The following is a 21,946-nucleotide window of genomic DNA, read 5'->3' as shown; positions in this document are numbered from 1 at the left end:
GAATCACAAAAATAAAACAGCATGTTAACCTTTATTGCAAGAGAATCAGAGTACAAGGATAAATGGATCGTACCACACTTGTACAAGGTTTTGTTGAGACCACAATTAGAATACTATTTGCAGTTTGGTCTCCACATTTAAAAGATATACTTGTATTGGAGACAGTACAGCAAAGGTTCACTAGATTGGTACCTTGGGTAAGGAAGTTGTCCTATGATAAAAGGACATGTTGGGGCTTTTATTGAGTTTAGAAGAATGAGAAATGATCTCACATACGTTGAGATGGTTTCTGCCTGTTGGGGATCTAAAAATCAGGGCAGTCTCTGGATAAAGAGCTGATCATTTAGGACTGAGATGAGGAGAAATTATTTCACTCAAAGAGTTGTAAAATCTCTGGAATTCTTTACTGTGGAGGGTAGTGGATGCTCTATTGCTGAATACATTCAAGGCTAGGAAAGACAGACTGTTTGGTCTCTCAGGGAATTAAATGTAGGAAGCAGGCAAGAATATGGAGTTGAAGCCCAAGACTGACCATAATCTTATTGAATGGTGGAGTTAGCACCAGGGCCACATGATCTATTCCTGCTCCTAATTCTTAATTCCGTGAATGTCTGTATAGGCTGTTGTATGTTTATTGATGTCTCTTTTTGACATCCACAGGCGATTTGGTCCGCCTTGTTGGCCAATAAGGGGCATACACGGGGTGGGTTGTGCGAGGGCTGCTCTTGGATGTTGCTTCGAGAGTTGCCTAGTGTTCCATATTGTTAGTGTGCGCTTAAACTGGACCAATTGACGGGCATCATGACAACTCAGTGACGATCACTGTTTGCTGCGCAGTTACAGGGACTTGGGTCGTTGTCTGTGGGAGTTTGCACATTCTCCCCGTGTGCTCCAGTTTCCTCCCACACGCCAAAAACGTGCTTTTAGGCTGATTGGTGTTAATAAATTGTCCCTAAATTGGATCTCCCTTAATCTGGCACACATATAATTCTCTAAATTTGCACCCTTTTGTTGTGGAGACTATAACATGTAGACAAAAGTTGTAGGTAGAAGGACTGGAATGAGGCATTCACAGTGTTAAAATGGGTGGCATGAGCTTGTGGGGCTAAAGGGCCTGTTTCCTGTGCTGTGTTGTTTTTTGTGTTCTCCAGTTTTAAATGATTGGCTCCTTTGGTGGCATGGTAGCACAGTGGTTAGCACTGCTGCTTCATAGCTCCAGGGTCCTGGGTTTGATTCCCAGTTCAGGTCACTGTGCGTGTGGAGTTTGCACATTCTCCTCATGTCTGCATAGGTTTCCTCCCACAGTCCAAAGACGTGCGAGTTAGGTTGATTGGCTATGCTACGAAATTGCCCCTTAGTGTCCAGGGACGTGTAGGTTGGAAGGATTAATGGGTATAATACGTAGGGATATGGGGGTAGGGCCTGGGTGGGATTGTGTTCAGTGCAGACTCGATAGGCCGAAGGGCCTCTTCCTGCACTGTAGGGTTCTATGATTCCTTGATTTTTATCCTCAAATCACCCCAAATACATCACTGCAGAACGGTTAGCACTATTGCCTCAACAGCACCAGGAACTACCCTCAAAGATTAAAACAAAAGCACCAGGAACCCAGGCCTGATTCCCAGCTTAGATCAATCTGCGTGGGTTTCCTCCAGGTGTTCTGGTTTCCTCCCATACTCTGGTTAGGTGCATTAGCAATGTTAAATTCTCCCTCAGTGTACCTGAACAGGCGCCAGAGTGTGGTGACTAAAGGGGGGGGGGGGGCATTTTCACAGTAACTTCAGTGCAGTGTTAATGTAAGTGTACTTGTGACACTAATAAATATTAAGCTTTGAATAATAGACCCCTAATCATCAGACCGCCCCCAAATAGTTTGTAACTTAAATTATTCTAAATTGCACAGAATTCATCCCATATTTAGGAAATCGCACTTTGGAATTTAACTCTTCCAGCCCCGGTATCGTGTTTAGCAAATTCACCGCTCTCCTTCCAACATAATGCTTCTTAAGGTCTGGTGCCCGGAGTTACTCCACAGGATTCTAAGCGTGGTGTAACTCAAAGCTAAGGGAACCAAGTCAGGCATTGGAGACTTTGAGTTATATTTTGAAGAGGCCGACCATTGTGTCTCCGCAGCCCGCCAACAGCCTCACTCACCTGCTCTCTGCAACCGCTTCACTCCTAATGGCGGCCGTCGCCGGGAGCCCGTCAACCCGAGCGGCGCGCGCACACAGGAAGTCCCGCCTCCCACGCGCGCATCAAAACCCGATTCCGATTGGCCAACACCGCGGCCAGCTGTTGGGCACCTTGACTCCGATTGGCTGGCGGTGCTGTCACTCCGGGTGACGCCAGGGCGCCGTTGCTAATGGCCGCCACCATCCAGGTTTGGTTGGTCCTCATTTCCTGCGGTGAGGGGTTGCTGTGAGAGCGCTCACCCAGAGACAGGCAGAAAGAGAGAGGTAATCGAGGGAGGAAGAAAGCCAGACTTAACGGTATGGGGGGGAAGGAGGAGGAGGAGGCGGCAGGCCGGCTGTTCAATCACTGCAAGTGCTAGGCCCGGTCCTGTGCAGCTACTGATGCACCCAGGGTGAATGAATCTGGAGTGATTTTGCATCCCCCCCCACCTCACCTTGGGTTCTCCATTTAATATAATGCGGCTGGCTCCCTTCACCCTCTCCTGCCATTGAGTCTCCTGGAAGGGACCTGGAAGATGCCTCTCCAGTGTTTCTGCCTGGCGGCACAGGCTCGTTTCGACTCAAAGTGGCTGAAGACGGATTTGCAGGTATGAAAATTAAACAGATAATTATTTCCATTCCAGATGGAATCCGTAATCGAGGTTAATGCAACTGTGATGATATCTACACACCCAGGTCCAGGGATGTAAAATAAGGATAATAAGGATAATGAGATGATGTGTGTGTTTGGTTGGGTGGGTGAGGGATGCAGATGAATGCAGCGGGATCATATTCTTTAGTTTTTCCTGCAGGCAGGCAGCCATGGATTTGGATGGCTCTTTTCTCCTCGTTACCAAATCTCCCCCCTCCCCCTCCTCTCCCCTCCCTCTCCCCTCCCCTCCTTGCTCCTGTCAGCTTCAATGATGGAAATATGAATTGTGATTGAGAGGATTTAATATATAATAAATGGGCACTTATATTCTCTTGCGTCTTGTATGGGCTGTTGTATTGTTCTGAGTTCAGATTGCATCTGCTTCGGGGTGTGTATCACCAAACACTGCAAGCAGTTACCAGGACTGAAACATTATACTGTATTTAAAAGATCAGTATGTACTTTCACTCAAATGTCCGTTAGGATATTTAAACAATTACATTAATATCAACAAAATATCAGTTGCTGCACGTTATCCTAATTTTTGGATTTTAAGTAGACCTCCATTAGATGGAGGTAGCAAGGTTACAAGCAGTTTTTTTTAAATGTGTTTTCTGTAGAAGTACAACTAACAGGTTGCCCTCTTTATCAGACATTCTTTGTGGAAGGTGTATTTATTGTGTTGAATTGTTTGCATGCATTGAAAACATTCAGAAGGTATTCTGTTTGTGGCCCCTGAGTGGGAGAAAAGGGATGGCCAATGTTACTGAGGTGAACAGCGAATGGAGTGAATTTGTGATGTGAATAAAAATTAGCAATTTGAAGCATACAGTAGTAATGTAGCATGTGTTACACATTACTTTGCTATGGAATATTAAGGTATAGATTTGTATTTGCTCTTCCCCATGTATTGAATTTTAGTGAAGGAAAGGCTTTTGGCAGAAATGTACTACAGGGAGAAAAATTATAATTGAAAGATGAGTTTATTTTTTTTTCTTCAAAAATTTTGCTGCTTTAGTTTATTTTCTGGCATTTAATTATAACAGGGAGAAAGGAGAGGAATGAGAGCAAATCCTGTGTGCAAGACAGATGATGCACACTGAATTATAGTCAGAGTTATATTGGAGTTTGCAACATGGAAGTGAGTTGCTTTGACCTAACCAGGCCACGTTGTTGATGCTTATTAACATATCTTTCTTATTCCTCTTTCCTGGCTAAACTATTTGTACATTTTGACAGGGGCTCTGTTTTAGTCACTTATTCTAGTAATGCATGGAGTCTTACAACCCGTTGTGTAAAAATGAGCAGCACGGTGGCACAGTGATTTGCACTGCTGCATCACAGGGTCCCGGGTTCAATTCCGGCTCAGTGATTGTTTGTGTGGAGTTTGCATATTCTCCCTGTGTCTTTGTAGGTTTCCTCTGGGTGTGTTCCCTCCCACAGCCTGAAAGACATGCTGGTTAGGTGCATTGGCCATGCTAAGTTGTCTCTTAATGTCAAGGGGATTAGCAGAGTGAATATGTGGGGTTACGGTGATAGGGCCTGGTGGGATGTTCTGTCAGAGAGTCGGTGCAAACCCAATGGGCAGAATGGCCTCCTTCTGCACCGTAGAAACTCTTATTAAAATAAGTGAGGTTTCGAATGCATGTTTACTCTTGTGCTTCACTTGAAATCTCTGTCCTCTTGTTTTATTCCCCGCAATCACTACAAATGATCCTATTATGTGGGAAGAACTGAAAATGTGAAATGGGATATGGAGAGAATGTGGAAATATGGCATTGAGATCGAGGATCAGCCATGATCATATTGAAAAGTAGAACAGATTTGAACGTATAGACATATGAACCAGGAGCAGGAGTAGGCAATTTAGCCCCTCTAGTCTGCTCTGCCATCTAATGTGGTTGTGGTTGATCTCATCTCGGCCTCAACTCCACTTTCCTGCCTGTTCATCATAGCCCTTCAAAATGTTAGTAATTAAATCTCTTCCTTAAAAGTCCTGGCATTCGACATGCTCTGGCAGAGTGAATTCCACAGTCTCGCAGCCCTTTGAGAGAAGTAATTTCTTCTTACCTCTGTTTTAAATCTGCCACCTCTTATTCTAAAACTATGACTTCTAGACTGCCTGCCAAACATCCTCTGTATGTCTACTTTGTCAATGCCCATTATCATCTTGTATACCTCAATTTGAACTTATCTCATTATTCTAAACTCCAGGGAGTACAGGTGTAAACTGCCCAACCTCTCTCCATAAGACTAACCCCATATCTCTGGAAACAATCTAGTAGAGAGCCGAATAGCCTGCCCCTGCTCAGATTCTCTGTTTCTGTTGAAATTTGGCGGGGCAGGTGGTTTCTATCATTGGTTCTATTCTCCAGCAACCACTGAATGTGCAGACTCTTTATAGTGCAGTAGAATATCCCAAGAAAGAGATATTGGATGCTGGCAGGTATTGAAAGGAGTGTAAGGAGAGGTGACTGAAAGCCAAGTCAAAGAGCAGATTTTTCAAAGACTTTTGAAAATGGGGGAAATTGTGGCAAGCTGAGGGTGATTTTGGGGGACCGCTTCAGAGTGGAAGGCCATGATGCAGGGGGATGGTGAAGTGGAGCAGTGTTTGCTGGTGATGTCTGGCGATAGTAAGTTTGCGTATGTAAGAGATGGAATGAGGTAATTAAGTGGTTGAACAACAGGGATAAGTGGTGACACTCGAGAATAACAATGGAAGAGGATCTTGGGAACGAATTGAAGTATCAGAATCCTTACATTGCAGAAGGAGGCCATTCAGCCCATCAACTCTGCCCCCACTCTTTGATATAGGATCCCACCCAGACCCTTTCCTGTAACTCTATGCATTTGCCCCACTAACCTAAACATCCTGGGACACTAAGGGTAAATTTAGCATAATTCATCCACCTGTCAGTCTTGACTATAATAGATGAATGATGAGATCCTAGAGGAAAATATTCCTGGAAATGAGCAGGGTATGGATGAGTATTTCAGTGACGGGATCCTGAGACTGATGTGGAAAATTCACAATGTTGATGATGACTGGATGTTTGAACAGGGATGAAGGATGTTTGGTTCAGTCCAATGTGGGGTGGGATCTGGGTACTAGCTGATGCCTTAGAGGTTCAGAAAGAGTCAATTGAATACATTGATTATGACTGACCATTTATAGATTTTATAGAGAAATGACCATGATATTGTCATGCTTTGTTAATTTGTCTTTACAAACTTGGTGTAAACTGTTTTAAATGCATATTGATGAACTTAAAAACATGAAGTTAGTTGATTGTTGTTGTATTTGGAATAGCTGTTGTTGAAATAAACAAACATTTACAGAAAGGTATTTTAAACAAATGACATTTGCTGCGAATGATCTTTTCCTGCTTGCAGTCTGTCTGTAATAAACTGGGTTTCGTCAGAACCCATTAATAGACCTTCTGAACTTGTGGTCCCTACAGAATTTCCCTATCACAGAATAACTGTTTTTGTTGCTCAATTCTAATGCGAAACAAAATAAATGGTCCTGAAAAGTGAAGCTTGCTCATCCTTTGTAAGATTCATAAAAGAATGTTGATTATGTTTTGACCTGATTGTAATGGGATGGAGCAGATTCAACTGACGTGATATGATTTTTTTTTTATTTTCGACTCATTTGAATAAAAGACTGAGAGCATTGACTTTGTTGTCAGGTGGGATTTTTTGGAAAACAATATCTCTTCCAAAATTCTAACTTGTTGCAGAAAGTTAAATTATATTACTTTATTTAAAATTTGATGGTATTCAATTTAAGTATGAAAGCAGTGTTCTGTGGGAAATGAACGTATTTTCTTGGAAACTGAAATGCTCCATTTATTTGTTTTTCTGTTCCCATATTGTGCATTGTAAGTAAGGCAGCACCATCACCTGAAACTCAGCCCATTGTACCCTTTTAGTATAGGGTTAACCACTGGGCAGCATGGTGGCATAGTGGTTAGCAATACTGTGTCACAGCGCCAAGGACCTGTGTTTGATTCCCAGCTTGGGTCACTATCTGTGCGGAGTCTGCATATTTTCCCCATGTCTGTGTGGGTTTCCTCTGGCTATTCCGGTTTCCCCTCACAGTCCAAAAGACATGGTGGCTAAGTGTGTCGGCCATGCTAAATTCTCCCTCAGTGTACCCAAACAGGCGCTGGAGTGTGGCGACTAGGGATTTTCACAGTAACTTAGTTACACTGTTAATGTAAGCCTACTTGTGACACTAGTAGATAAATAGACTCGGCTGTGGACCATCTTTGATCTGCTCAGTTGCTTCCCACTACAGTTTTGTTGTCTTTTAATAGACCCCACAACACACGTCAATTTTGTGTGATCTGTTCTTGCTATTGCATCTGCTATGCCAAAAATTTCATTTTGAGAAATCTCTAATGGTAACTAGCAATGCAGTAATACATTTAAAAAGTATTTGATATACAAACTGAGGTTTAGTCCTTGTTGATATTAGTTTCCTGAGCCCAAGTTTTCATTTTGTTCAAACTGTACAGATACCTTTACTGGTCATTTTGCTTCTGTAGCCTTGTTTTGTGAAGGGGAGAGTTTTATTCTTACAGTCGATGATCTTTCAACATCAAAGTACAAGTATGTGATTTTTCCCTTTGAGGTATCTTGGTGGAAAATGTTGTAGTTAAAAAATGTGACTGATGTTGTTGTGATTTCCAGCTGGTCCAACTCAAAAAAGAATTGTTTTTATTGTATCTTAAATATTTTGTCTTCACAAACTTCCATGATGGGTTATAAATTCTAACTGAAGGGGTGGCACAGTAGTTAGCCCTGCTGCCTGACAGCACCAGGGACCTGGGTTTGATTCCTGGCTTGGGTCACTGCCTGTGTGGAGTTTGCACATTCTCCCCCTGTCTGCATGAGTCTCCTTGGGTGCTCTAGTTTCCTCCCACAGTCCAAAGATGCGCGGGTGAGGTGGATTGCCCGTGCTAAATTGTCCCTTAGTGCCAGAGGAACTAGCTAGGGTAAATGCATGGGGTTAGGGCCTGGGTGGGATTGTGGTTGATGTAGACTTGATGGGCTAAATAACTCATTCTGCACTGTAGGATTCTCCAAGTATGTTACTGATGCACTCACAAGAGCTACTTTGAGGATTTCACCAGCATGGTTTTTTTAACAGGCACCTTTAGGATTTCACCAGTTCTTCTTTTGTACATACACCATGTAGGTTTACCAATCTATCCTGTAGGATCGCTCATCAGATCAGCAGTGCTGGGCTACACAACGCATTGATGTCACAGACTGATGAGTATAGTTGGGAGGTGAACCTGCAGCATTTGATCTTCAGAGCTGCACAGGTGACTCTTGGATAGCTTGTCAGGGCACAATGTTACCAGAGTTGTCCACTGTTGTTGAGCTACCCATTGCGTATGGGAAAGAAGGTGAGGAATGGTTCCACAACGTGATTTCAGTCTATTGTGATTCAGGGTTAAAAAAATCCTAGAGAAAATCCGAATATTTTGAGAGACATACAGTGGCAAGGAAATCTTGAAGAGCTGACAGGTATGCTTGAAAAAATACCTTTATTGGATACATAATTTTTTTGATAAATCTTTATCTGTATGCCATCACAGCTCAGATGTGCTTCGTTTAACATAGCTCAATCTTGAGGAAAATATTGAAGGTGGCAATGAAGGACCAGGAAAATCAAGTAGAACATCAATCACCAGGGAATATACCAACTATTCTGAACTTTACGATATTATGAGGTAACGCCCTTCCAGAACTGAGCTATTTAACAACTGCAGCTCAAGCAAGCGTTGCATTTTTTTTTTATCTCCTTAGAACTTCTGGTGAGCCATTGTGATTATGTAAGGCCTACAGTGTAACTAGTCCAGTTCAATTATGCTCTACGGGCATTCGCCTTTCCCATTTCACATTGTCAGCTACTTAAATTGTCAACTTGCATGTTGTGAAAGGAAACCTGATTGCAGAGAGAGAGAACAAATATTTAACTTCCGCCATTGGCCAATTTCTGTTTATATCTGTAAAGAGACAACTGAGCCCATGAGAACAACTGGAGAAATTATACCTAAGTACTCAAGTCCCTGCCAAAGATTATTGTGACAGTTGATGTGAGTCTGGCCCGTTGTCTTGCCTGTGAACTGCTTTTTATCAGGCCTGGGGATCTGGCTCCGTTCCAGAGTGGTTGTAAAAGGAAACCAGATTTTACTTTACAAGTGTTAGCATTAAGCTTGTGGGTTTATTTCAGTCTCAGTATCCACCTGAGACCCGTAGCTGAAAGTTAGCCCCTCAAATGACTATCTAGCTTTTCTTGAATAGTTCTTATATCAATACAGTACCAGTAAACTAGAGAAGCATCTCAAAATTGTTATGTGGTCTGGTCTGGAGAGATAAGCCTTGGGTAATATGTTGTTGTTTTTCCAGAATGCCTTCCAAAGCTTGCTGAAATCCTTGGAATAGTGAACATAATGATTCATGGACTTTTTTGAAGTCAGCAAAAGTTACAGAAACCAGTGTCCTATGTGTTGTAAACAAGCCCATGAAAAATGCTATTGTGTTTTGGATCACGTTAACGTTGAGTCAAAAGATCATGAGGTCAAAATATTTTTAAAAAGCTGGAAAAAACCCAGCAGGTCTGGCAGCATCTGTGGAGAGAGAAACAGAGTTAACATTTCAAGTTTGATATGTTCTCAAGAACTCCATGGGTTCAAGCCTGACTCCAGAGACTTAACCATGTATTCTGACAATTAACTGCAGCATTGGGAGTGTGTTGGTGATGGTGCTGTTTTTTGGGTGAAGCCCCCATTTGATGGTTCAGTTGTGCTTACGTACACCACCAAGCATTTGGAGGGGGGCAGAGGGGTTTGTCTTGTGTCCAATTGTTATCCTGCACTGGCAGAAAAAAAAGTTAGTTGATTATTCATCTAATTATTTGTGGAGTTTTGCTGTATGCAGAAAGATTGCCCGGAAACACGTTGTCTCATTCTGCTGGAAACTTTGACACCCAGCTTTCGACCCTGTCACCCTGTATCCTTCCAACTGGTCACCAACTTCGTCCCTTTCCCTACCAGCTAAATGAGGCTGAACCAGAGTATTCATGAGAGTTAAACCTGAGATTGCTTCTGACCGCATATCCATCCCCAAGACTGCCCAATTCCACATCCATCACATTGTCCAATCACCTCATTTGCTGCTGAAAGTGTCATCCATTCCTTTGAACATGACCATTTCAGTACTCTCCTGGCTAGCCCTCCATCTTCCACCTTCCATTAACTTGATTCATTCAAAACGCTGCTGTCTGTATCTTAAGTCATACTTCAGAAGTATTGTCTGTAAAGCATTATGTGATGTTTTGAAGGTGTGAGACCTGCTTTATAAAAGCATATTTGGAAGCTTCCTCTGCGTAAGTTGTAGTCTGGCCCTCACCATTATTGAATAGATCACAATCGAACATATATTTGCATTTTGGCTAAATTTATGAGGTATGGGTGTGTGTGTGTGTGTGTGGTGGGGGGGGGGAAGGGGAGGGGGGTTGGCTGGCACAGATGGGAAGCAAAAGGTAGGAAGAGAAGAGGTCTTTGTCTATTATATAAGAATGTACCTGTCTCTGAGGATAAGGTTGAAGTTAATAGCAAATACCTCACACGTTGCTTGAAGAAGAATCTTGTACAGTTTTTATTTCTCTTGATCCTGTTTGTACCCAGTCTCTAAACAAAATATTCTAATGAGCTAATATTCTAATTAAAGGCAGTCTGCTTATGAGAGAACTACTCAAACTTTGCGGGTCACACCAGTGTACCCACTAATTGTTCACGTGCCTTTCAATCTGCTGATGGCAGATTCTAATTTGGGATGCGTCCTGGACAGAGGGTGTATTGGTAAGGACAGCTCCTTCGAAGTTTTCACCTCCGTGCAATTCAAATGGAATGCCAAGAAGTAAGAAACAAAATGATACAAATAATGTTTAAGATTTATTGGCTGGCCTGATGGGTCTTGTGGTTTGGAGGTGGCTCACATTCATCACATTGCCACATGACTTTCTGCATTTTATTGAAGTGCATCTGATCTTTAAAAGTTGCTCAAAGCAATTTGTAGTTACATAATCATTACTTCTTGAATGAGCTGTTCCATGTAGAAATAGTGTGAATGAATTGATTAATAAATGACAGTATGTTCCCCACCACTTTATGCTTGCTTCAGGCCACCGCCACAAGTGTCAGGCAAATACACTATTTGTCATTGCAACTGAAGTCAATTGCAAAGATGTCATTTATAACACGTTTAGGCATGCTGGTTATTTTGGGCTTTATGAGAGGTAGGATCTTTGTCACAACAGTCACAAGTTGCCACCAGCCTGCTTTAATGGTGAATTAATTCAACTGTATAACAAAGATAAAACATTTACTGTTTGACTCTGATGCACTATAGCAAGAAATTGAGTCTGCAAGGGACTCTGAAGCAATAACAATTAAAGATAGTGACCTGGAGAAAATCCACAATTTTGGTTTTTGTATGCAGACTTGGAGGGTACCATCTTTCAGAATAGATTGCTACATGAGTAATTGCTACTTTTTCAATAGTTAAACTGTATTGTCACATATGTATGAGATTATATGATTAAATAATGCATTTGAGATAACTATCTCAATAACTGATTTCATGTTATAAAGTCAATATGCAATTTATCTTTAGTTTTAAATGACACAGGGGGGACTGCAATTTCTACCTTTAAATGTGAAAATTCCTCTCCTGAATGGTCAGTAATTTTTATTCCAAGTTTAACTATGGCAGATGGGAAAAGTCCCAGACTTGACCCTGGGGACCTGTTGCATTGTCTGACCTCAGTCTGTGGTATCTCGGGTGGCATGGTGGCACAGTACTTAGCACTGCTGCCTCACAGCTCCAGGGACCCGGGTTCGATTCCCGGCTTGGGTCACTGTCTGTGGTGTTTGCATGTTCTCCTCGTGTCTGTGTGGGTTTCCTCCGGATACTCTGGTTTTCTCCCACAGTCCAAAAACATGCAGGTTAGATGAACTGGCCATGCTAATTTTCTCCCTTGGTGTACCCGAACAGGCGCCGGAGTGTGGTGACTTGAGGATTTTCACAGTAACTTCATTGCAGTGTGAACATAAGCCTAGTTGTGACTAATAAATAAAAATAAAGTGTGTCAGAAAGGTGCAACAATTGATGCCTGTGCCTCTGGGTTGGTGTGGGAAAGTTGGCCGGGTTTCCAGTTCCTGATTTCACACAACTGATCCGTGTTATATGTTGTTGGTGATGATCTTGGTAAAGATAATATTCAATTTGTACATGATGAGAGTACTGATTTGTTTCCTTCGTATTCATGTCCAGTGTTTAACCTGAATCCCCAGGGCTTTAAATTTAATGAATAGCATGCTATTTTATCCAAAGCCTTTTGGAAGTTCGCACCTCCTATCATAATGTTTCTCTCAATCCATTTGGTTTGTCAGCAGAATAGTCAGGCAAGATCTTTGTGAATACACGTTGGCTGCTGTTGTTGATCCTTAAGCTTATTTCTACTAATCACTTAATTTAATCTATTATAAAAAATAATGCAAGCTGATGGGTCTGTGGTTGCTTATGTCAGTTTGGTCAATTTTGAATATGGATACCACGTTAATCTGTTTTCAATTGAGTGAAAACTTGCCAATGTCCATCTACTCCCTCATAATGATTCTTGATGCCTTGCGTACCTCTCTATCTATTTCAGCACACTGAGATAACTGCAATCCCTCCAATATGATTTCTTTGTTTTGAGTCCCCTTGTCTGCCTGGGACTGATGTTCCAAATTTCTGTACTTTAGGGATTCTGTGATGCTAAAATGGGGGAGTCAATGATTGAACCTGATGTATGTTGACAAAAGGGCATGTGGCTGATACCTTCCCTTGTGTTTCATGCGTATTTTATGGTTTGTGCTTCTTCTGTAATGGCTGCTTTCCTGTAATGCTTAACTTTAGCTGCTGTTGCCTTTTTCTGGTCCTTTTACCCCAGTTGTATTGTGCGTGTCTTCTTCAATGCCGAGGCCGAGTACAGGAGAGAGATAGAGAATCTGGTGAAATGGTGCGATTACAATAATCTCTTCCTCCATGTCAACAAAACAAAGGAAATAGTTATCAACAGAATATGTTGGAAAAACTTAGCAGGTCTGACAGCATCTGAGAAAGAGACTAGAGCCAACGTTTCGAGTCAGCTTTGACGAAGGGTCATCTAGACTCAAAATGTTGGCTCTATTCTGTCTTCACAATGTTGTCAGGTCTGCTGAGTTTTATCAGCATTTTCTGTTTTTGTTTCAGGTTCCAGCATCTGCAATATTTTGCTTTTATTTATTTGAGACAGTCATCGACTTAGGGAAACGTAGTGGAGGACATGCCCTTGTCTACATCAACGGGGATGAAGTGGAAATGGTTGAGAGCTTCAGGTTTCTAGGTGTCCAGATCACCACCAATCTGTCTTGGTCCCTCCGCACTGACGCTATAATTAAGAAAGCCTACCGAAGCCTCTACTTTGCTGGAGGCGAAGGAAATTCGGCATGTCTGCTACAACTCCCTCCAATTTTTACAGATGCACCATAGTAAGTATCCTTTCTGGATTTTTCACAGCTTGGTATGGTTCCTGCTCTGACCAAGATTGCAAGAAACTATAAAATGTGAACATTGCCCAGTCCATTATGCAAACCAGTCTCCCATCCGTCTACTCTGTCTATGCTTCCCGCCACATTGGAAAAGCAGCCAGCATGATCAAGGACGCCACGTGGCTCCGACATTCTCTTCCACCTTCCTCCATCGGGAAAAATATGCAAAAGTTTGAGATCACACGCCAACCGACTCAAGAACAGCTTCTTCCCTGCTGCCATCAGACTTTTGAATGGACCTACCGTGTGTTAAGCTGATCTTTCCCTACACCCTAGTTATGACTGTAACACTACATTCTGTACACTTTCCTTTTCTATGTATGGTATGCTTTGTCTATATAGCACACAAGAAATAATACTTTTTGTTGTATGGCAATAAATCAAATTAAATCTATTGTAGTCATTTCAATTGTGCTTGCCTCGTGAGTGCCTTTGTGTTTTGGGAATGTTTTTATCCTGTGACTGAGAGATGTTCCGCTTGTTCTCAACTAAAGCATCATTGGGCAACGTTAATTTATTTGCTGCCACATTTAATTGCACTTTAAAAATGATATACTTGGCTCCTTTTTAATTCTTTCATGGAAAGTGGATGTCATTGGCATTTAGTGCTCATCTCTAATTGCCCTTGAGATGGTGATGGTGAGCACACTTCTTGAACTGCTGCAATCCATCTGGTGCAGGTACATACAGTGCTATTAAAAAGGGGGTTACAGGATATTGATCGAACATAGTGAAGAAATGGTGATACATTTCCAAGTCAAGATAATGGTAGCGTGGAGGAGAACTTCCAGATGGTGGTGTTCCCATGCATTTGTTGCCCTTATCCTTCTATGTGGTAGCGTTTATGGGTTTGGACGATGCTGTTGAAGGAGCTTTGGAGAGCTGCTGCAGTGCATCTTGTAAATTGTACACGCTACTGCTACTGGGAATGTTTAGGTTGGTGGATGGCATATGATCAACTAGGCTGCTTTGTCCTGTTTGTCAAGCTTCTTAAGTGTTGGAGCTGAACTCATCAAGACAAATGGCGAGAATTTGATCACACTCCATACTTGCAGCTAGTAGATGTTGAAGAAGCTTTGGGGAGTCAGGATGTGAATTAGCTTTGTAGTCATAGTATTTATGTGACTGATCCAGTTCAATTCCAAAGTTCCTTTTGGTTTTGGAACTTTGACTAGGGTTAATTGTGTGGACTATTCTCAACAAGCTTCCTTTACAATTTAGTCTGCTGGTAAGATCATTAGTTTCCCCAGACAGATCTGGGTGCTGGTGCTGGTGCTGGTGGTGGTGTGGTGTGAGCACTGGTCTATTGCTTCCATCTGGAAAAACTCTCCCACACAAGACTTCAACTCAAATCCCACCTGGACAAATGAATGTGAATCATTGGACACGACAAACAAGTACCTTGTCTCAAATGTGACCCAACAGATGCCTGGTTTCAATCTTCCAAAGAAAGAGTGGTCCACCCTCAACAGGCTCAGGACTGGCTACGACCCCTCTTTGGCTAACTTCCACATTGGGCTGTTAGTGGCAGCCCCCGATGTGCTGTAGGAGAGAGCAAACTGTGTGTCATGTCATTAGAAGAGTGTCCAATCCACACCCAATACAGCGGGACCAGAAAAAAACTGCTTGTTTTGGGGAGTTTGCATTCACCAAATAAAAAAAAGTTCAATTTCTGATTAATGGTAACTACAAAGCTGATAATGAGGTATTCAGTTATGGTAATGTAACTGGGGAGAAGGTTGGATTCTCTCTTGTTGGAGATGGTCATTACTTGGCATTTACGTGGTGTGAATGTTACTTGCCACTTATCAGTTCAAGTCTGAATGTTGTCCAGATCTTGCTGCCTATAGGCATGGACTGATTCAGTATCTGAGGAGTCATGAATGGTGCTGAACATTTGCAGTCATCAGTCAACATCCCCACTTCTGATCTTTTTGTTCGAAGGAATATAGCTGAAGACAGTTGGGCCAAGGGTAATAACCTGAGCAACTTCTGCAGTGATGTCCTGGCACTGAGATGACTAACCAACAACCACAACCAAATTCCTTTGTGCTAAGTATGACTCCAACCAGAGTCATACTTAACTTTCTCCTGATGCCCATTGACTTCAGTTTAGCAAGGGCTCTTTAGTATCATGCTATGGCCAAATGCAGCCTTGATGTCAAGGGCAGTCACTGCCTCTCACCTCTGGAGTTCAGCTCTTTTGACTCACGTTTGGTCCAAGGTTGTAACACCTTAATGAAACCAAACAACATCGGTGAGTAAATCCATTGCTGTGTTAAGTGCTGCTTGATAGCAACATCTTCCCATCACTTTGCTGATGATTGAGAATGGACTGATGGGGCAGTAATTGACCAGGTTGGATTTGTCTTGCTGGGCGTAACTGGGCAATTTTTCACGTTGTTGGGTAGATTCCAGTTTCATAGCTACACTGGAACAGCTTAATTTGGGGTGGAGCTGGAGCGTGAGTTTTCAGTAATGTTGCTGGGATTTTCATGGCTTTGAAGTACCCTGTACCTTCAACAGTTTCTTGTTACCACATGGAGTAAATCAAATTGATTGAAGGCCAGCCTCTGATGCTGAAGGTGATTGCAAATGCTCCTGTATTTGGGTATTTCTGATTTGCAGACATTAACCATTGCCTTTTGTCGACAGCTTTGACAAAGGGTCTTCTCGGCTCGAAACGTCGGTTCTTTGCATGCAGATGCTGTAAAAAGTCTGACAACACCAGGTTTTAGTCCAACCTATTTATTTGATAATATACTCACAAGCTTTCGGGGTTAGCCCCTTCGTCAGGTGAATGGAGAGTTCTGGCCTCAGGTTGGACTAAAACCTGGTGTTGTCAGACTTTTTACTGTGTTTACGCCAGTCCAACGCCGGCATACCCACATCATGCAAATGCTGCCAGACTTGCTCAGATTTTCCAGCATTTTCTCTTATGGTTTCAGATTCTAGCATCCGCAGTAATTTTGCTTTTATTGGTAAGGCCACATTTGGAGTACTGCGTACACTTCTGGTCTCCCTGCTCGAGGAAGGATATTATTAGACTGGAAAGGGTGCAAGAAAGATTTATGAGTATGTTACCAGGACTGGAAGGCTCGAATTGTAAGGAGAGACTGGATAGGCTAGGACTTTTTTCCCTGCAGCATAGGAGGACAAGGGGTGATCTTAAAGAGGTTTATAAGATCATGAAGGGCATAGATAAGATGAATGGCCAAGGTCTTTTCCCTCAGGATTGGGAAGTCCAAAACGAGAGCGGAACGATTTAGAAGGAACCTGAAGGGTTTCGCCCAGAGGGTGATGCGGATATGGAGTGAGCTGCTAGAGGAGGTGATAGAGATGGATACAATTACAACATTTAAAAGGCATTTGGACAGGCACATGGATGGGAATGATTGAGAAGGAAATGGGCCAAACATAGGCAAATGGGATTAGTTCAGTTTAGGAAACCTGGCTGGCATGGATGAGTTGGGCTGAAGGGCCTGTTTTGTGCTGTGTATCTCTGACTGTATAACATATCTGCCACTGCAAATGTTTTACTTGGACAGATTTAAAAGCAGGTTATAGTAAAAATTGGAATGTTATAATTTTTCACTGAAGTAACATTGAGAGTTTGCTGTTCTTAAACTTAATTGAATTTCTTTCAAAGTAATTAGAATTGTTCAAAGTAAGATTCCGCTTTTTTGCCCTGAAACATTTTCCAGTCAGATTTTAGTACCGATGACAATATTCCATGGACAATTTCAGTTTTAATTGCAACTTTCATTGATTTGATAGCTGCTCACAATCTCTGGTGGAGTTGAGATTGTCTGCCCATAGTTCAGTTGTTAACTTTAGTAGCTTGCTGAATGCCATACTTTTCTAATATTGCAGAAATAATAAAAACTGAATACCAAATTAAAAAGTGCACAATTTACTAAGTTTAGGATGTGATTTTTGGGTGTGTTCAGTCAGATTATACAAATAGACTAATGAGATATTAATAGAAAAAGCTGGGAATACTCAAGGAGCAAAGAACGCTTGCATTGATATAGCACCTTTCACAGCCCCTGGGCATCCCAAGGCACCTTAGAGCTCAAGAACCACCTTTTTAATGCTTAGCTATTGATGTGATGAACAAAATGTAGCAGCGAATTTGCACGAAAGCATCCACAAACAACTAGGGATGATAACTGGGTCATTTGTAACCATGATGTTTCTTCAGGGATAAATTCCAGGGTGTTTGGGATAGCCCCCTTGTCATAGAATCATAGAACACTACAGTGCAGAAAGAGGCCCTTTGGCCCACCGAGTCTGCACTGACCACAATCCCACTCGGGCCCTACCCCCACATTCTTACATATTTTACTCGCTAATCCCTCTAACCTAAGCATTTTAGGACACTAAGGTGCAATTTTAGCGCGGCCAATCGACCTAACCCGCACATCTTTGGATTGTGGGAGGAAACCGGAGCACCCGGAAGAAACCCATACAGACACGAGGAGAATGTGCAAACTCCACACAGTGACTCGAGCCAGGAATCAAACCCAGGTGCCTGGAGCTGTGAAGCAGCAGTGCTAACCACTGTGCTACCGTGCCGCCCCATTGTCACGCTTTAAATTAGTGCTTTGGGCTTTTTTGTGTTTATGTGAGAAGGTAGACAGGGCCACTGTTTAGCATCTCGTCCAAAAGGCGGCACTTTTGACAGATCAGTACTGCTCAAGCCTCTGGGATGGAAGTTGAGCCTATAATCTTGTGCTTCAAAGGCAAGATTGAACCAAAGCTTTTGCAAGACAGAGCAGCGGCATCTCGGGGAGAGAGAAACAAAGTTGACATTTCAGCTTTCTAGGCTTTGGAAAATGTTACAGATGTAACAGGTTTTAAATGAGTACTGGAGTAGGAGAAGTGGAGAGGGAAGAAAAGAACCAAAGGGGAGGTCTGTGATGAAATGGGATGCAGGGCAAACTCAGCACCTGTCTGTATAAATGAGAGCAGTAGTTATGAGCTGAAATATTTGAACTTAAGAATCTGTAAGAAGGCTGTAAAATGCAGAATCAAAATGAGGTTTCTGCTCCTTGAGTTTCCTTTTGAGCTTCAATGGAGCAGGTAATGAGGCCCAGATCAGGGTATGACGGACAATCAAAAATGGCAAATGATGGGAGGATCATTGTTGCACTTACAAATTGAACAGAGATGTTCTGCAAAGTGATTATCCAATGTGTTTTTTTTTCCCCAGTGTAGAGGAGACCGCAATGTGATTAGCGTGCTAAATTGAAAGAAGTAAATGGCTGCTGCTTCATCTGCAAGGAATGTTAAGAGTCTTGGATGATGGGAAGGGATGAGGTGAAAAAAGGACAGGTATAGCACCTCCTGCCCTTGCGTAGGAAGGAGAGGTGGTGTTACAGGTGATGAAGGAAATGGACCAGGGTGTTGTGAAGAAGAGCGTTCCTGTAGGAATGCTGGGAGGGGTGAACAGGCAAAGATGTGTTCGGCAGTAACATTAACATGAGACTCACTTTCAAACATAATCATGTAATATTGAGATAGATCTGTGGCCTTGTTTAGGACTATTAGCTTCAGAGTTAAACAGTTTATTTATTAGTATCACAAGTAAGCTTACGTTAACACTGTAATAAAATTACTGTGAAAAACCCCTCGTCGCCACACTCCGGTACGTGTTTGAGTACACTGAGGAAAAATTTAGCAAGGCCAGTTCACCTAACCAGCGCGTCTTTTGGACTGTGAGAGGAAACTGGAGCGCCCGGAGGAAACCAATATAGACACGGGGAGAATGTGCAGACTCCACACAGACAGTGACCCAAGTGCTGTGAGGCAGTAGTGTAACCACTGATGCCACCGTACCTCTCCTGTTGGAGAGCTGCTTGTGAAATTGGGTCGATAGGAACTGAGAGGATCTCAAAGGGATGTGTAAATACTCTGCAGGAACCCAAATAGTGCCTCTCAAAGACATTCCCAAAAAATATAAATGTCAAAAAAGAGCAGACACACTGTCTTTTTCTCCTTGTTTGGCCAATTGTGATGCTTCAGTTTTGAACCTTGAATTTTTGGTCTGTGCACCTCAGTAACATGAGTGAAGCTTAGATCCAAGTTTTTTGTATTTTTGTTTTTAATGTCTGCAGCTTAGGTATCTATCTTGTTCTTAGAACTCAAGCAACATGGGTTTAATTCTAACCGATGGAGGTAATATGAAGCCTGTGACTGTGAATATTTTTGTAGGTATTTGCTGCAGGATTATGGTGCTGGTTTCTTAGCTTTGGCAGATGATATCTGTTTTGCAACATAATAACTTGTTGCCAACCAACAAACTGATGAGCGGGATGTGACCTAAAATGAATGCAGTGCAGTAACCGGTAAAGAAGTTTTGGTGCAACGTTTTATAATTAGTTTTAAACATGTAATTGGTAGATGTTTTAATTTCTCTTAAATTTGTAGCTACAACCCAGGAATGCGAGCTGAGGCAGTTCCATTGGTAGCACTGAACTGTAAAATTGGCATTGTTGTGTGGTGTGTTTTTGACGTAGCAGTGATACTAATGAGTTACACATAGTTCAATAGCACAACATAGTTAAAGTTAAAGGTCGAAGATAAGCACGCAGATGCAGCAGACGCTAAAGAAGGCAAATGGTATGTTGGCCTTCATTGCGAGATATTTTGAGTACAGGGGCAGGGATGTGTTGTTGCAGCAATACAGGGCCACACCTAGAGTATTGTGTGCAGCTTTGGTCTCCTTTTCTGAGGAAGGATGTTCTTGTTCTCAAGGGAGTGCAGCGAAGGTTTATCAAGCTGATTTTGGGGATGGCGGGACTGATGTAAGAGGAGAGATTGACTAGGTTAGGATCGTTTTTGCTGGAGTTCAGACGAATGAAGGGAGATCTCATAGAGACTTATAAAATTCTAACAGGACTAGACAGGGTAGATGCAGGGAGGAAATTCCCAATGTGGGGGTGTCCAGAACCAGGGCTCACAGTCAGAGGATTCAGGGTAGACCATTTAGGATGGAGGTGAGGAGACTTCTTCACCAAGAGTGGTGCGCCTGTGGAATTCATTACCATAGGAAGTAGTTGATGTCAAAACATTGAATGTATTCAAGAGATGGCTGGATATCGCACTTGGGGCGAATGGAATCAAAGGTTACGGGGGAAAAAGCAGGATTAGGCTATTGAGTTGGATGATCAGCCATGATGGTAATGAATGGCAGAGTGGACTTGAAGGTCCAAAAATGGCCTCCTCCTGCTCCTATCTTCTATGTTTCTATGTTACTTGGATTACTGGTGTGAGAAATGGAATAAAATGGTTTTGTCTATTTAGTAGGTGCTTACTTTTGAATTGTTGCCAAGAGGTGGAAGATTAGATGAAACATTCAACCATAGAATCCCCACAGTGCAGAAAGAGGCAATCCTGCCCTTTGAGTCTGCACCAATTCTCAGAACATTCAATCCAGGCCTCCCCTCTGCCCTGTCCCTGTGTATTTGCCATGGCCAATCCATCTAGCCTGTACATCTTTGGAAGGTGGGAGGAAACTGGAATACCTGGAGGAAATCCACGCAGACAGTGGAAATTGTGCAAGCTCCACATAACTTGTGGAGGCCAGAATCGAACCTGGGTCCCTGACTTTGAGAGGTAGCAGTGCCAACACCAGGCCTACTGTTTATATAACTTGCACTTTTACAGGAGGTTACTTTCACTGCTCTGTATCTGCTTGCAGTCACGATGTGGAGATGCTGGCGTTGGACTGGGGTAAACACAGTAAGCAGCCTCACGACACCAGGTTAAAGTCCAACCAGTTTATTTGATAGTAAACCCACAAGCTTTCGGAAACGCTGTTCCTACATCAGGTGTGTATAAATTTACACACACCTGTGGGTTTACTATCAAATAAACTGGTTGAACTTAACCTGGTGTTGTGAGACTTCTTACTCTGCTTGCAGTCCTCAGACATAACAGTGAAAGCCCCTTGTGATCCAGATTGGACCTCTGTCTTAAACACATTCATTGGAACCTTATCTTTTCTCCATATTAATGACATAACTGGAGATATAAGTCTCTACTCCCTTTTGTAGCTGACACTGAGTTGTGTAAATGGCGATGGAACAGAACGTTTTTAAAATTACATGTTAGGATGCGGGTATCACTGGCTGGGCCTGCATTTATTGTGATCCATCATTGCCCTTTAGAAGGTAGTTGTGAGGTGCTTTGAACTGCTGCAGTCCCTGAGGAGTAGGTACACCCACAGTGCTGTTGGGGAGATCCAGATTTTGACCCAATGATAGTGAAAGAACAGTGATATATTTCCAAGTCAGGACGGTGAGTGACTTGAAGGGCAACATCCAGGTGGTGGTGTTCCCAATTATCTACTGCTGTTGTCTTTCTAGATAGTAGTGGTTGTGGGTTTGGAAGGTGCTGCCTAAGGGACCTTGGTGAGTTCCTGCAGTGCACCTTGTTGATAGTACACATGGCTGCCACTATTC

General features: G+C 42.5%; 1 protein-coding gene across 10 annotated transcripts in view; it reads left to right on the top strand.

Annotated features, from left to right (window-relative positions):
- The first annotated feature begins 2,352 nt into the window (after window positions 1-2,352).
- Window positions 2,353-21,946, top strand: part of herc2 (HECT and RLD domain containing E3 ubiquitin protein ligase 2) — a 225,243-nt gene continuing 205,649 nt past the window's right edge. For all 10 annotated transcript variants that reach the window (XM_080197615.1, XM_080197614.1, XM_080197610.1 and 7 more), the window contains exon 1: window positions 2,353-2,779. In XM_080197615.1, coding sequence (XP_080053741.1) covers window positions 2,708-2,779 — 72 coding nt within the window. In that variant the 5' untranslated portion in view covers window positions 2,353-2,707. The remainder of the gene's footprint in view (window positions 2,780-21,946) is intronic.

This window comes from Carcharhinus amblyrhynchos, chromosome 10 (assembly GCF_965287045.1).
Source record: "Carcharhinus amblyrhynchos chromosome 10, sCarAmb.v2.hapA, whole genome shotgun sequence".
NCBI classification, from domain to species: Eukaryota; Metazoa; Chordata; class Chondrichthyes; order Carcharhiniformes; family Carcharhinidae; genus Carcharhinus; species Carcharhinus amblyrhynchos.
Note: the sequence above shows the minus strand (reverse complement) of the source record. Positions and strands in the feature narration are given on the sequence as shown.